Consider the following 15,869-nt stretch of genomic DNA (forward strand, 5'->3'; position numbering starts at 1 on the left):
TGTTTTTAATGGCGGTGTTGAAGAGTCTCATCTTAGTCACTGAAGATAGAGCTTAATCATGGAACAGGCTCATCCACGAATGCAGGGATTGACTGAGCTCTTACTGTACCTGGACATACAGTACAAGTGAGCCAACTTCTGAGCTTTTCTGAGCTAGGAGATGTCGCTGTGGTGAATTTTCTGCCCAAATTTGAGTTATGATAGGCCACTGTTTTGAGTGAAGTGAAAAAACAAGCAGAGCCACAATTGCTAATGCACTTGCATCCGTTTATTCAATGGGGAAAAACGCAAATAGAAAAATGACAATAACATTGAACTAAGCACATGGTAAATGGAGACAAGAGATCCTGATGTCACGACCCTTAAAGCCACGTCAACACAAAAATACTACAGTGTGTGTGTGTGTGTGTGTGTGTGTGTGAGAGAGAGAGTTTTAGCTTAACTCCTTCACTGGTATGGCCGTTTATATTTGTCATCCAAGCGTTTACTGCTACCGAAGCATACATTTGTAATTCATCAAGGACGTTTTTCAACGGGTAGGCGTGGAAGAGGGCCTCGGCCATCTTGTCTGTGGAATTCAGGTTTGCAAAGCGCTGTAATGACTAACAGATCCCTGTAGATGGCAGCATTGCATTGCTTTGGATTTGAGCGCAGCACAGCTTTTGAGTTGACGATAAAGATCATGGGGTGACTCTCAATATTTACTTTTTTTTTTTTTTCCCCAAACAGTATGTGACACAGTAGAAAGTGGGGGTTGCGATTGTGAGAAAAGATGACGCAGTTCATGGAGGGAACGAGCGCCATGTAAAAAAAGTCATGACGGTCCAACTCGCACCGTGTCGCTCATGGCGCGTTTCTTAGTTGGACAGGTATACGTCGAAATTATTGTTTTGCTATCAAAAGGTCTTTCCCAGTCTTCTTTTTGTTGTTGTATAGTTTGAAGTGTCACCAAAGCAAAAAATATTTTGTGTCAGGCGGTAAAAGTCACTACTGTCACTACTCTTTTGAACAAAGGTCTTTTTCTTCACTTGTCGGTCAGAAACCTGTTTTTGGTGAAACCAACCCATGTTCTACTGCTGATCTATAAAGGAAAAAGCTAGACACAAACTTCTTTTTCTGGTGAAAGAAGAGTCTACTATTTCTTTTGGTAGGTACGGTGCTTAGATTGTGACAATACAAGATTCGGTGGGTGTTGAAAGATCAGTCAAAATGCTCTAAAATGGCCGGCAATATGAGTAGCAAAATCTGCTTTGAAAACGGCGGGCAGTCACTAAGTTTAACTAACCAGCTTAGATTCTGCACTAAGTAAATTTGTGAGAAAATTCAGATGAGATCATCATGATTTTAGTATTTATACTTTGGTGACATTTTAGTTTGGTGGTGTCCTGTGGGCTTTAGGTGATGTAAAACAGGTGCCTTGGCTCAGCAAGGGTTGGGGAAAACTGTACACTTGACATCACCTGCAGGTGGCAGTGATGGGCTGTAAGGAGACCACATGTCACGGAATACTGAAATTTGAGGTGGGAGGGTGTCAAGTCAAATAATGAGTGGAGATGGGAGAGGGTGGGATGGGTGGGGGGCAAAGAACAAGCTCTTCTCACTCATTCCCATGTCTTGCTGGCACTTAACGCCGCTTGACTGCACGTTCCTCTGGGTATTACTTCATTAATGAATGCAAATGAAAAAAGGCTTACTTCTGCGCCGGAGTATGAATAATGGAGGCGCTCTGTAAATGTTCTTCAGCTGGCGGAATTAAGCGTCACAGTGGGTGGGCGGGGTGTCAAGCTAAGGAGGTCAAACGAGGTTCAGCGGATGCACGTACCTTCACGTTGATCTTGATTGGAAGAGGGATGCCCTCCTTCATCTCCTTAGTTTTTTCATTGAAGTCCTTGCAGAACTGTCCGATAGGGATTCCTCTCTGGGCGGGGAGAAAAATGCTCCTTACATACTGTTCGGGTAAAATCTGATAGCAGTAAATATAGCCTAAATGTCATTCTTTCACCTTGAAATGTGATGATTTTTCCTAAAGTGATGCAAAACATAGGAAATATTTTAAACTGCCATTCTTTGCTACAGGTGCTAGAAAGTTTGTGTACACTGAGGCTCTTCAGGGTCAAATTAAAAAAGGATTTTAGATTTACCAGTGTGTGTTAAATCAAAGAAAATGGTGGTAATGTGTACACGCCATAAATAAGTGCAATTTCTGTAGCACAGTAGGGAGCTTGTAACAGTCCCGAGAACTGTCTGCGTTACCACCGCATTTGCACGGGTTCCCGCAAAGACAACACACCTGCTGATATTGGAAGAGTCAGGGGGGCAATCTCGAAACAGTACGAGTCTAAGTCATATACATGTATATGTGTGTGTTCACGGGGTTGTTTGAAACAGTCCTGAGAACTGTCTGTTTTTCTACTACCTTTGACCTGTTGGTTACTGAACATTTAAGGGAATTTACTTCGTCCCTTCGGACAGTCCTCTAGCGTGGCTGCTTTAGAGCGCCTCGTTGCTGTGGCAATTCATGTCAGTCCATGGAGGCTTTAAGCGATATATTTTCACAGCTCAAAAATGTAGGTATGTGTTCAGGGCTGACACGGGAGTGGATTTTGACTCCTGCTCCCTCCAGCTGCCAGGGACTGAGCCCATCCCCTTCCAATCCCGAGTGAGTGTTGTAAAAAAAATTAAATTAACATCCACTCCCACAGCGAGATCTCAAGATCTCTAGCTCATAATTTGATATAGACGATTATTATGAAGCTATTCTTGCCCCGACCTGTAACATACTACAATGTGTGCACAAGTGAACAGTATGTAAGGGTTAAAATGGATGAAGGGGAGCTTGCATGTAGCTCGTATCTGCCCCAGGCTGCCGTCATCCATCAATCACAAAACCCCAGACAGGTTTGAGTGTGCGCACGCACGCACGCACGCACACACGCACGCACGCACACACGGGTAGTTGAGAGAATATGCACGATAGGCTGCGTTTGCATATGTCACTAGTTTTGTGTGTGATTTCAGTGACTGACATTTTTATATTGAATATAAGGCTCCTTGTTATATTTACAGTGCAGTGACTAAGTGTGTGTGTTGTGTTGTTTAGGTGTGCTTCTGTCAGTCGGTCTCAGCCACACAAGGCTGGTGATGAATGAGCCTCCCATTTTGCAGCCCAAGCGCAGTGAAAGCAAAATGGATGGGTGACATTAAGTCAACATGTGGTCCTCGCGCGCCTCCTCGCCACAAGCAGAAATTCAACAGGAGACGTCCGATAAAGAATCTAATTATTACCGCTGCAATTTAAATTGGCCTTCACCCCGCACAGCCAACACCAACGCAGTGATTGAAACGTTCATTTCGGAGATGAGGGAAAGGGGGGGGGGGGGGGAAATGTTTAATGGAGCCACCTTCCGACTCTAATCACGGATCTGATGAAAAGTCAGTCATCCCGAGACAATCTGCGATGACAGGGCGAAGGACGCATTCATTTGAGGTTAATGGAGTAGAAAGTTCTCTCTAGTCCACTAAAGGCTTCAAAAGCACCTTATGAATGCTAAGAATGAATCCATGACAACATTACTGGGCACTGCTGATACTGTACGAGCAAAGGTGGCATAAATATTCACACTGTACTTCAGTAAAAAAAAGTTAAAAACAAGGAATCGGGCAGCTCTCTGCTTCAAATCAATAATCATATACCGTTGTGCACCAACATCAACGCAACACCACAGGAAAAAATCACGTTCAATTGCTAATTTAATACGCTTACAAATTGCTAATTTATTACGGTGTCATTGATTAAAATGGCAGCAGCTGTCCACGTCAAACTCTGCGTCAATACAAACTGTGTTTAAATCATCTTTCCAAACTCGTTCTCAAAGTTCTTTGAGCCATGAGTGATGCAATAAATACAACGATGAGCCGACGAAACAATGCAATAGGCGGAAATGAATCTGCACATATTTACCTTTGTGGCTGACTTCTTCACCAAAACCTTTACAATGATCCATTTGTAACAAAACAGGCTTATTCAAATGTATCTAACCTATTTTCACTCGTTATCTTCTACAAAAAAAACAAAACATACAGACTTTGTATCTTGAGGTGACATCATGTGGCACAGCTACCGCGGCGCAAGGAAAGAGTTTTATGACACTTCTCATAGTTACGCATTCAAGAGAGTTGATAGATTGCTTCTCAAGCTATTTTCAACACTTCAAATTGGTTCATACGGTATAAAATAAAGCAGAAAACAGACCAATAGTATTGATTTGTGAACAAATATATAATATTTGAAAACCATATTTGGACATATGAGGTTTCCGCCCAACAGCGACGATGTGTTGTCTCTATATCGTGGATTTCCACCTATTGCAGATGGGTTACAAATGTCATTTTCATGAAGAACGAAGGATCACTGAAAATACTTTTAAATGTTTCTCATGTAAAATATGTGCCTTGGCTCAATAAAGGTAGGGAAATAATGAGGTTACCTTTTGTTTCACAGTCAAGATGATTATTTCTCTCACAATATTTTGCAATAATAAAATGAAGTAATTACATCCCCCAGAGGCCTTGTTTGTTTCTACAGTGCCTACCATTCCCTGCTGTGCTTATTAACCGTATTCCCATATCAATCTGACGACCTTGTATATGTGCCCTTCCCTCCCTCTGCATCTCGTAAAACAACATCACCCGAGTAAACAACAAGGGGAAGCGTCTAATTAAATATGGATTCATATAAAGGTGGTGATACAGCCTATGAATCTAAGAAAGCTTGTGGCATTGTCTCACTCAATCAGTAACTACCACATCCCTGTCATTCGGTGCGCCCGGTGTCATTTTATGATCAAGACACTTCCTTTACATTCTACACAAAGCCGAGAAAAGCGACGCCCCAACCAGTCAGAGATAATAGCCCCTTGCATGTCCAATGTGCTTAAGCGCAGACAAAAGGAGCGCCACTGCTCAATATAGACAGAGGAAATGACTTCCTCAGCAGTAGTCGACTGCTAAAAAAAAAAAAAAAAAAAAAAGGGCTCGGACAAACATGACAAACAGACTGGCAAAATAAGAGAACGATGTACACGACCACATTAACAGTGAGTAGAGTTGCATTGACTTTTGATGGATGCACAGATTATCTTTTGATAACCAGCGATGAAGGACTCGAGTCAGTTCTCATGACTGATGCCCTTGAATTATGAGATTTGATGACGCTGTGAAAGCTTTCTGCAGACCCCGGCTTGTCCTGTAAGATGTGACTACAAAGATGTGCAAGAAAAGCCTACTAGAACAGATGAAGATTATTTGGGAGGCACTTGAAAAAGTGGCAAGTGTGTGCTGACACCCATTCAATATGAGTTTGAATGTGATTGGTTAATCCTGAACCCAGACTCCTCCCACTTTTATGAGGGTGTGCACACTTGTGCAACCACATTATCTCAGTTGTTTACTTTTACTTCCCCTCTCGAAAAGATGTATAAGTTATAGGTCATATTAATATTTAAATATGTTATTTTGGTCAAATTTCTTTTGCATTAAAAACAGGGGTGTAGAATTTTTAGAACCACTGTCTGTCACCAACTGCAGGACTTGGGACTTGCTTGGCTGAAATTTTGTCAAAGACTTGACTGACTAGGCTTAAAAAAAATCTGCATTTTCAAGATAATGTGCCATTTGTTTTATTTTTTTGTATAGCGCGTGCAAACCTGGCAACCCACAGAGGTGTAAAAAAAAAAAAAAAAAGTACTGGTACTCACACTCTGTACTTAAGTAGAAGTAAGCTGCAGATACTTGTGTAAAAAACACTGTGGTTAAAGTTGATGTACTGATTCAACGTCAGTGTAAAAAAAAAAAAAAATAAATAAAAAAAAAAAAATTACAGACTGAAATGAACTTAAGTGTGCACCACAATACGCTTAGGACCACACGTAAAATAAATGTTAAATGTTAAAAACATTTGCATTTCTACTGAAAGTCAAATGTTGCCAGAAAAATTCACACTCAAGTATAGCTACCCGAAAATCTACTTAAGTACAGTAACTAATTAGCTGTCAAAGTACAACCCCAATTCCAATTAAGTTGGGACGTTGTGTTTAACATAAATAAAAACAGATGAAATTATTATTTTGGAAAAACAATAAAGTTTATTAGTTTGAACATTAAATATATTGTCTTTGTAGTGTATTCAATTAAATATAGGTTGAACATGATTTTCAAATCATTGTATTCTGTTTTCATTTATGTTTAACACAACATCCCAACTTCATTGGAATTGGGGTTGTACAAGTACTGATTCAACTCCTGTACCTCAGTAAAAGTAAACAAAAACAAATTCTGAAATGTACTTGTGTAAATGGAAAAAGGAAAAGTGAATTTTTATTGCCAAAGTAAAATGTTGTCAGAAAAATAAATACTCGAGTACAGTTACCTGGAAAATCTACTTATTATTAGTATTTGCACCAACACTTTTCGATGCATTCATTGTATCTAAGCCTTTTTCGATGTGGACTTGTCTAAGTAGTATCGCACCCCACTTGAGAACACTCAAATTGCTGTAAGCTCCCCACAAAGATATTCACCTGAAACTCTTGACTGGTAGTAGTTTAATTAAGTGGTTCAGGTATCTCACGCGCATCCGCTACTTTAATTTTTGCTTGCAGCTAATTTATAGCGTAAGTGCAGTAATGACTAAAAGTGAGATATGTTGCAAGTAGTCTTTAACGGTAGCAGATGGCTGGCGTCAAGAAAGTACGCTTCAAGGTTGACCGGTCCACTTCTTATTGCATTTATTGAAGTGGCAAAAGCAGCGATGGCGCCCAGGACAAATGGCAAACTCGCCTCACCGCGTTCAAGCATCTAATCATCCCGGAGGCCGAGCTGCTGGATAAATCCTCTCCGCATGACTGACTGGAGCGGCGTGATCTCCAGGAGAAAAATGGCTGCTAGCCATCATGGGAAGAAAGGCCTTGCACAATGGTGGCTTGACAAGGACAACAAGGTTTCAGCTGCACGTCTTGAAAAGGACCTTGGGGATCGCGCACAGTCAGATTTAACGTCAATCTCGTAAAGTTGTTCCTTGCCATTAAATCCAGCAGCAACAATGTTGAGTAATTGCCGTGTGATATGTTCAGGATCCTTGCGGCCCAGTCTTTTTATTCCTGCACAATTAAAGGGGTAATTCGATTCAGAGATGTGACAATTTGATTGGACCATTCCGGCAATTTCTCTGCAGTCTTTCCTTGACACTTCCCTGGCGGCCTTCTGTGCTACAATGGAATAGAAAGGGTGGAATGGAAAGAAAGCTCAAGGACATGTTACAGATACAGTGGATGATACCATCTGTCACCTATTTAGACAATTAGCAGACAACACTTTTCTGTTTTGTGCTGGTACAGTGAATAACGGTTACATCATACTTTTTTTGCAATACATTTTTCTAGGTTTTTACAATATACAGGCGAGTTTACATTTAGGGTTGCTTCACTCCATGAACTGTGACATATTTTCTCATGATTGTGACTAGACTTGATACCGATTTGATCGGTCGATATTTAGCATTTTATGCTGATCGGCTGATCGACTTTAATGTCATAATTCGCCAATCCGATCAATGACGTCATTGATCGGCTCCGCAAAAGACATTAACTCCGCGTCGCCGCGTGCACAGGATATTTGAATCCAAAAGCTAGTTTATTTTTAGCCTTGTCGCGTGTCTTTTGGCGTAGTACTGTAAATATCGTACGGCCAATGAAGGTATTTAAAAAAAATCTAAACAAAAAACAAAACAAATAAAAAATACGTCGCCGGTGTGGGACAGACAACACGTCGGAGGCAGGCAACACGTAATGCCGGATCAGACTACAAGACAAATTTGCTTTTTCACGATTGCACGATTGATGTCAGACTACTGCAATCAAATCTTCCGATACTACTGCATCCCGTTTTTACGATCATTGGGCTTTATCTTGTCAACTCAAATGCCGTGGCGACGACAACAAGAATTGATAGTGCCGACTGTATTATAAAAACAAAATGGGGAAAAACGTGTGAGCTGAGATTCACACCCTAATCTTTATCTTCTTGTGCGAGGGTTTAGAATTGCCATAACATATATGTTAATTTATATTAGCCCATCTATGGCATTTGAATTTATATGTTAGTATTAAGAGAGCAGACTTTTGTTCTCTTATGGTTTGGTCCGTTGAACATTTTAGTGTTCAGACTTGCCTGGATACTATAAAAACCCATAAAAAGAAAAACAATCGCTTAAAATCTGCACTTTTGTGGTGTTTTACAATTTGATTGGACCATTCCGGCAAATTCTTTTCTTGACACTTCCCCCGGTGTTAATGTGATTGGCCTTTCAGCTTCAGCAAGTCTTTTTTAACAAGACAACGCGCTCATGTGGCACAACGTTTGAAGAAGCTGGGGGCGGGTGCTCGGGGAGGCTTTTCTGAGCGCGACCCTAGAGGAACCGCTGAGGTGCAGCGAAGTAGTTGATGAGTATAAACATTTGAACAATTAATGGCCATTTGTTTGAGCGAGGTGAGCGGCATGGCAGAGAGGCCGCGGTAGCGAGGTAAAGAGGAGGGGGGCGGGGGGCTATCCTCAACGTGCCAGGGTATGTTTATGCATGAACGCCGCCGCCTCATTTCAAGCTGACAGGACTATCTGTTGAAGAGTGGATGCGAGTGCATATTAAGCTGCCAGGGAGAGCTGACGAAGGGGAAACATTCGCCCCGCGTGGTCGCAGGTGTGTCCGCATAACAGCCAACTGAGCGACAACAAAAATTGCCGGACAGATGGAGGGAGATGGGAAGGAGACAGGGCAGAATAGGTCAGGGGTTGTATTGTGCTTATGGAAGCGTGGCAAACATGGAGATAAAGGGCACGGACGTGGAGAAGGGCCTCCAGAGCGGGATTAATTGCCCCAGGCAGACGAGGCTCGGGGAATAATTGCCCTGTGTAGCCAACATGGCGTGGTGCTGCGATAGGGAGGCCACGACGTTACCGGACTCGGGAGCTTGGTGGGAGGCCAGGTTCATTAAACCCTTCTGTGTGAAACGCTCATTCATTACCCTCATTACCTTGCACATTTAATCTGCCACGCACTGCCACATTTTACCCAGTGGCGAGAGGTCATGGCCAGCAAGGCATTGTGTGCTGGCCGAAACGATATCAGAAGCACTGACTCACTGACGTTTCCAATTTTTAATTATCATATTTGTACTATGAAATTGTATTAATTTATTAAAAGTGCATTTAGGGGTTGGCACATGTAGCCCACCGAGCATTTACGTCAGCGTCCTGTAATATCTGCTTGATTCAAATGTACAGTATTTTAAAAATTCTTATTCATGTGTCTGATTAAGTAATTGGTTCATTTATTGTAAATATTATTTTACTAAATTAAACAGTTACATACATTATTCTGTACATGTATTACATTTATGAATTCATTACCATTACATTGATACAATTATAAATGAGAATTAAATATTATTTCATTATTAAAATATACTATTTTACATACACATTTTACATACGTTATGTATGAATGACCTGTCCCATCTAACTGGCCAATCAAATATGGCCCTTGAGTACAAAAGATTCCCCTCCCCTGGTCTCGTCTCTTCATTTGGTAGCTTTTCTCTTGGCTGCACTTCACAATCAGTAATGCTCGCCCATGTAATCAGAATCGGACAGTCAAGAGACAGTCAATTGACGGAGAACACTTTTGAGACATAAAGACATTGACAAAAAAAAACAAAAAAAAACAGTTGTGCAAAAAGATGCAGAGTCCTCTAGCACTTAGGGCAGTTCGAATGACGAATATTGCAATAGTCCGGTGCAATGACCATTGCGCCGAGACTTCAGTGCATTCAGTGGAAACGCCCACAGTTGCGTGCAGTTATATTGTGATTTTGTGTAGACTTTACATCAATTTAAATGGCGTCGGCTGACAATTTGCATTTTATGCTGATCGGCTGATCGGGTTTAATGTCATAATTCGCCGATGCGATTAATGACGCTCCGCAAAAGACATTTACTCCGCGTCGCCATCGTGCACAGTATATTTGAATCCAAAAGCTAGTTTATTTTTAGACTTGTCGCATGTCTTTTGACGTAGACCTGTAAATATCTGAAAGCCAATAAAGTTATTAAAAAAAACAAAAAACATGTTGGCGGTGTGAAACAGACTGAGACAGACAACACGTAATGCCCGGATCAGACTACAAGACAAATTTGCTCTTTCACGCTTGCACTATGTCAGACTACTGCAATAAAATCTTGTATTCCGATACCACCGCATCCCGTTTTTTACGATCAGTGGGCTTTATCTTGTCACCTCAAATGCGACCGGATACACTCGCTACCGTGGCGACGACAACAAAAGTGGATCGCGCCGTGTGTTTGTAAGAACAAAATGAGGAAAAACGTGTGTTGGTGGTCACCGGTGCTCAGGACAGGAGAGGACGTTCGTTTAAGGCTTGCTTGAGGTATGTTCACGTACTTTTAATACGATACGGCTTGCAAGCAGGCAACAAAACGTTATGTAGCCTAGCAAGCTACTGCTAGCACAAACAGTTGGACGTAAACATGCTGCAGTTCTGTCGAATCATGCTCTAAAGTTTCGGTGTGGGTGAAGTAATTGAATTAAAAATAAAGTAATTTAATTACTGTAAGTTAGCACCCATTAGTTCTGTCATGTAATGTTGGTTTGACCTGACTGATTAGAATACACGGTCTGACTTGAGCAGTGATTTCCAACCTTTATGGAGCCAAAGAACATATTTTACAACTGAAAAATCTCACGGCACACCAACAAACAAAAAGGTCACAAAAAGTGAATACATTAATTACTGTATTTACTTCTTGCCATCTAATAGAAGCCCATTCATTTGTTCTGTCTGTCACTATGCCTCACTGGCATAAATAGAGGAGCAAATATACATTATTTATTGTAAATAGAATTTTTTGAGCCATTAGGTACACAAGTATATACAGTAACTGAACAGGTCATTTAAATAGACACAGCCCTCTATCATGTGATCAGATCGGTGATCGTTTATCGTTTTTTTTTAACTCGTTGATCGGCCCCAAAAATCCTGATCGCGTAAAGCCTAATTTTGTGTAGTATTGATAATTTCTCATATTATGACGTGATAGTGGTAATTAAGAGATGGATTAAGTCAGGTAAGTGCCCACTGAAGGCCAAATTACCAAATGCATGGCTCGCCAATGGTTTTATGGCAATCATCCTTTGCCAGCGCATCATCCAGCTGATTAGCTGTCATGCTATGAGAGTGGTGCCAATGAAAAGAGCCTAAAGATGGCGCAGTGCACAGCACAAAAATAAATCCAGTTCACTCATGCATTTTACCCAATTTTCCATCCTGGAATTGGCAGCTCTGTCTCAAAAAAATGGGAGAAAAACACTCTCTCACTGCCAGTCTCCCGTCAAGTGTGATAAAGCGAGTGAACAAAGAAGCAGATGGAGAACAAACCCTGTGGCTAATCTTTAAAATAGCCAAAATAAAGACTCCACATGATGGTTATTTACGCTTCAAAGTTACGTAAAAGCCAACACTGGCTAGAAGTATCACGTCCAAAAGAACGGAGAAAAACGTCGTGTTCGGAGGCCGCAGTCAAAGCAATGGGGGGGAGAGGAACAGAATGGATTGCATCACAAACCTAAATATTCCATTTTCAACTCCATTAGGTCTCCCACACACTGTTGTACGTCTGGCCACCTCACATGATTAATCATGTGTTCAGGCTGCAGCGCCAAGCCAACCAGCCCGAACGACGGTCAGCTGAAGCGCAATGCTGACCAAGAGGGGGAAAAAAATAACAAAATAAAATCACAAAGAAGAAAGAACCCTGTAAGGTTTTGGCATCCTTGCATGAAACAGCAATGTTATGTTATCTACATTAGGGGATCGATACTGATGTGTTTTGCTAGTTGAAGTTGGCTGTAACAAGTTCTCAGACAAACGAATCAGCGGACAGAAAAATGCTGACAGCAATGGGCCAGTGCTCTGGCCCTGTGAGGACAAATTTGAAATTTGACAGGTTAAAGAAACAGTCCCATCACTAATGTAGTTTTGAATACTGATTCTGAACGCCCTTGGCAAATTAGATTGACATGGCAACACATAGAGGCTGAAATCGGTGGGAAAAAATAAATTAAAAAATCTAACATACACGTACTGGAAGCAGTGCTGCCAAGATAGCAAATGAACTGAAAAAAATAAATACAATTTTATTGGACAAATAGAATGGAATTTGTTCCATGGCCACGCTCATCACTCAAAACACTCGTATGTCATCTTTCCCTTGAAATGAATAGCGATGCCATTAATCTGCTCCAACCAACACAAATTTTTGTGTTTTAAGGCAAACAGAACTTTGCAATAATGTAATTTAAGTGAAACATATAGTAATAACATAAACAGATAGTAAAGAATAACACACTGTGCGCATCATGATTAATTCATTGCAGCTCGCTGCGGTCGCCTCTTCCTCGGGCGGGTGGGGTGGGGCTGGGTTGTCAGGGGGGTGGCATTGGGTCCCTGCGGCCCCCACTGGGTGGCCAGTTGTCCGGGCGCCTCGGTGGGGCCGACGGACCGCCCTGGGTCCCTCAGTGTGGGACGTGCTTCTGTTCGACTGATCAAGTCTGATTCTCAATAAACCTCAATTATAATACCACAGCGGAAGCTTAAAAACTCCATTGTGACACAGTAAAACTGTTCCGGCATAAAAGGGATACATATTTTCCATTCTGCTTGACGTAACAGCCAAACAGGACGAAAAAACCCATAAAGAAATTCATTGCAGCTCCTTCCAGTATGTGCAACTTGGCCACCAGGCAGCAGTATAATACTGGCATGCAGATGAAACAAAGAGTTTCACTAAACTACGGTAAGTAGTTGCAGTAATATTAGTCGTTTTTCGCAGAGGATCGAAAATATACAGCTGCGAATATTGTTATATTGTCTGTCTACATGTGTTGACGCAGCGTTTGTTTTTAAAAATATGTTGCTTAAAGAGTTATAATACTGCCACATAGATAGCCAGTCTGTGGTATTTTGCATTGTTTGCTAAGCAGAATTTCCCAAGTCAAAGCTATGTCGTTGTTTTAGGTAGACGGCATGTTATTCTCTTTGTTTTATGTTTAGTTTGACAATAAATGTCAACTGTGAGTGGCAATAAACAGCTTGAAGCCCGTTTTGTGAAGAACTGTTCACTATCTGACAAACTGCTGCAGCTTGTGAAGTGAGTTCAGTTCACTGGAAGCAGCAGCAAAACAAACCAAAAAACAACAACAACAATCGGCCGAACGACAGCTTGTATCTTGAAAAATTCCAATTCCTGCCATCCACCACCTTGCTTATTGAATTTGACAGTGATCAACTTTGCAGGCATTATCATGAACCGCAACGACAGGGGCAAAAAAACGTGGGAACGGCCTCAGTGCTGGGGAGAGGGAAACAACAAACACTCACAGTCACAAGTGTGGGGTATAGAAGATCATTTTCGGCAAGCCGACAGCTTGCATTGCTGCTGAATGTGACAAGAAGGATGACTCGCCATCCTCTTTTTCACACCGTCTGATTAAAGGTCACTCTAAAAGCAAGCCCAGCACACTCAGACTGTTGTGCTGCTAATCGACGTGCCTGCAGATGAGAGCGCGGGGCCCTGGAGACACAGCAAAGCTATGAAATCTAAGAGGGGGGACATCAACAAGGGGGCTGAGAACGAGTTGGCTTCTGGACCACAAGGTTGCAAATTGTGACTGGTTGATGGAGAGCTGTTAATCTGCTTCCTGAGTACTGTCCTGGCACCCAAACTGCCTGAGGGTAAAACATTCTAAACTCGAGTGTGATTCATGCAACCAGTGGTGCTTTAGACAAGTGAATTTATAATGTAAAGATGCACAACCCGTCGTTTTTATACCGGTTTACATCGCCAACAATTCCTAGTCATAATCAATGCTAATCTCCATTAGCCCATTCATGGTGTTTTGCATTATATGTTAGCATTAAATTAGCAGACATTTGTTAGATGGACTTATATGATTCGGTTGAACATTTTGGTTTGGTCATCAGTTTTACACTACACTTGAAATTGGGAGTGACCAATGAATGACTAAAGCAAGCATAGATTGCCTCTTATGTGGAGAACTGTGGTTCTCTTCGGAAAGTCAAATTCCCTAACCTTTATAGTGCCTTCTGGAAAACCTCATCAGGGCAAGGCAAGATGAAAAGCTGCTTTCTTGCGAACTGGTCATAGAATAATTTAATAATAACACATGGGTACGTTTGACTTGAGAATGAGGAACACAGCTGTTTACTGAACAGTTTATGTCTTTTACAATACATGGTCCTGTTGGCCTGCGATTGGCTGGCAACCAGTTCAGGGTGTACCCTGGCTCCTGCCTGGTGACAGCTGGGATAGGCTCCAGCACGCCCGCGACCCTAGTGAGGCGAAGCGGCTCAGAAAATGGATGGATGGATGGTCCTGTTGGCTTCTCAGTAAGGTTGCTCCTATTTTACTGACACGAGCAGTAAGAGGGGCACCGATCAACTCTTGGTAAACATATTTTCATACAGATACGCAACAAGTCAAAATCATTTTAAACCTCTTTTCTACTGCATTCCCCACCTGTCTTAAATCAACCACCACTGTCCCAGTACCCAAGAGGAACACAGTGAGCTGCCTGAACGACTATCGCCCAGTTGCTCTAACTAACACCTACAATCACTAAATGTCTGGAGAGACTCATACTGTCTCATATCAAGGACGCTCTTCCCAATGACCCCATCAAATTGAGTTCAGGGAAAACAGGTCAACAGAAGAAAGAATCAACACAGCAACTCCACACAGCCCTCACACGCCTGGATAATGCTAACACTTAACTGTATGTGCCAATCCTGTTTGTGGAGTTCAGCTCTGTATTAATACAAACGACAGCATTGTTTAAAATGAATTAAGCTCCAGTTTTCCTACCCAATGTCCTGGTGCAACGGTGAGTATTGCTGACGTACGTTTCTAGTGTGAAACTACTATTTTTGAAGATGGAATACAAAATGCTCGGTGCCCAGGTGTACTCGTCGAATTTTCAAATAGTGGGATGTGGAAATTCATTGCGCCAAGTAGTCTCTTAAAAGTGAAGTTGGCATTTTATTTGCTTATGGTGTAAATTATGCGCTACCAAAAGAACTATTATGTGATAAAACTCCTCTTCTCCCTTGTTTTCTTTTGTTTTGCTTCTGTACTCTCAAGCATCTTTCAGTAGAGTCTGTAAACTTTGTCTGTAGCCTGCCTGTTGCTTTAAATATTGTTGCATCGTTTTGTAAGGGTTGGTCAGGAGTAACCTAAGCCAAATGCGGGAAAACGGTTTCATTATGTGCTAACCACTTGTCCAGCGAGCTGCCCGCCCTTTTGAAATGTTCCAATAAATTCCACCCATCTGCCTGCGAAAGTCTCTGAGCTGCTGTTGAAGCGTGCAGTGGGCAGGCTGCAGTGGCACACAGCATGAAGACTTGCAGTGAGTGAAGAGGAGGAGGTCTAATTAAACTTGTATCATCTGCCTCCTGCTCTAAATGAGTCTACAGGCTACGAGCATCTTTCGCTCCACTTACTCGCCCGCCTCATTTTAAGATAGGGAGGCCTCCTCCTTGACAATGCTGCTAAACAAAAACAAACTAAAATGTTTTTTTTTTTTTTTTTTTTTTAAAGAAAAACGCATCCTAATAATTGTAAATGTACATAGCCCCAGACATGGGAAGAAAAATAAATACATTTTGGCCACAATATTGACATAACGTGCACAACATGCCAATTTGTGGCCATGAAATATTTAT

General features: G+C 41.7%; 1 protein-coding gene across 2 annotated transcripts in view; it reads right to left on the bottom strand.

The window, feature by feature from the left end:
• The window catches only part of mrpl11 (mitochondrial ribosomal protein L11), a 65,224-nt gene that overhangs the window by 5,006 nt on the left and 44,349 nt on the right, over positions 1-15,869 (bottom strand). Inside the window, exon 3 of one of the 2 annotated variants that reach the window (XM_061788185.1) lies at positions 1,823-1,918. The exons of the other annotated variant lie outside the window; for it this stretch is intronic. Coding sequence (XP_061644169.1) covers positions 1,823-1,918 — 96 coding nt within the window. The remainder of the gene's footprint in view (positions 1-1,822; positions 1,919-15,869) is intronic. 2 annotated transcript variants of the gene reach the window in all.

The sequence above is a fragment of the Phyllopteryx taeniolatus genome, chromosome 10, assembly GCF_024500385.1.
Source record: "Phyllopteryx taeniolatus isolate TA_2022b chromosome 10, UOR_Ptae_1.2, whole genome shotgun sequence".
NCBI classification, from domain to species: Eukaryota; Metazoa; Chordata; class Actinopteri; order Syngnathiformes; family Syngnathidae; genus Phyllopteryx; species Phyllopteryx taeniolatus.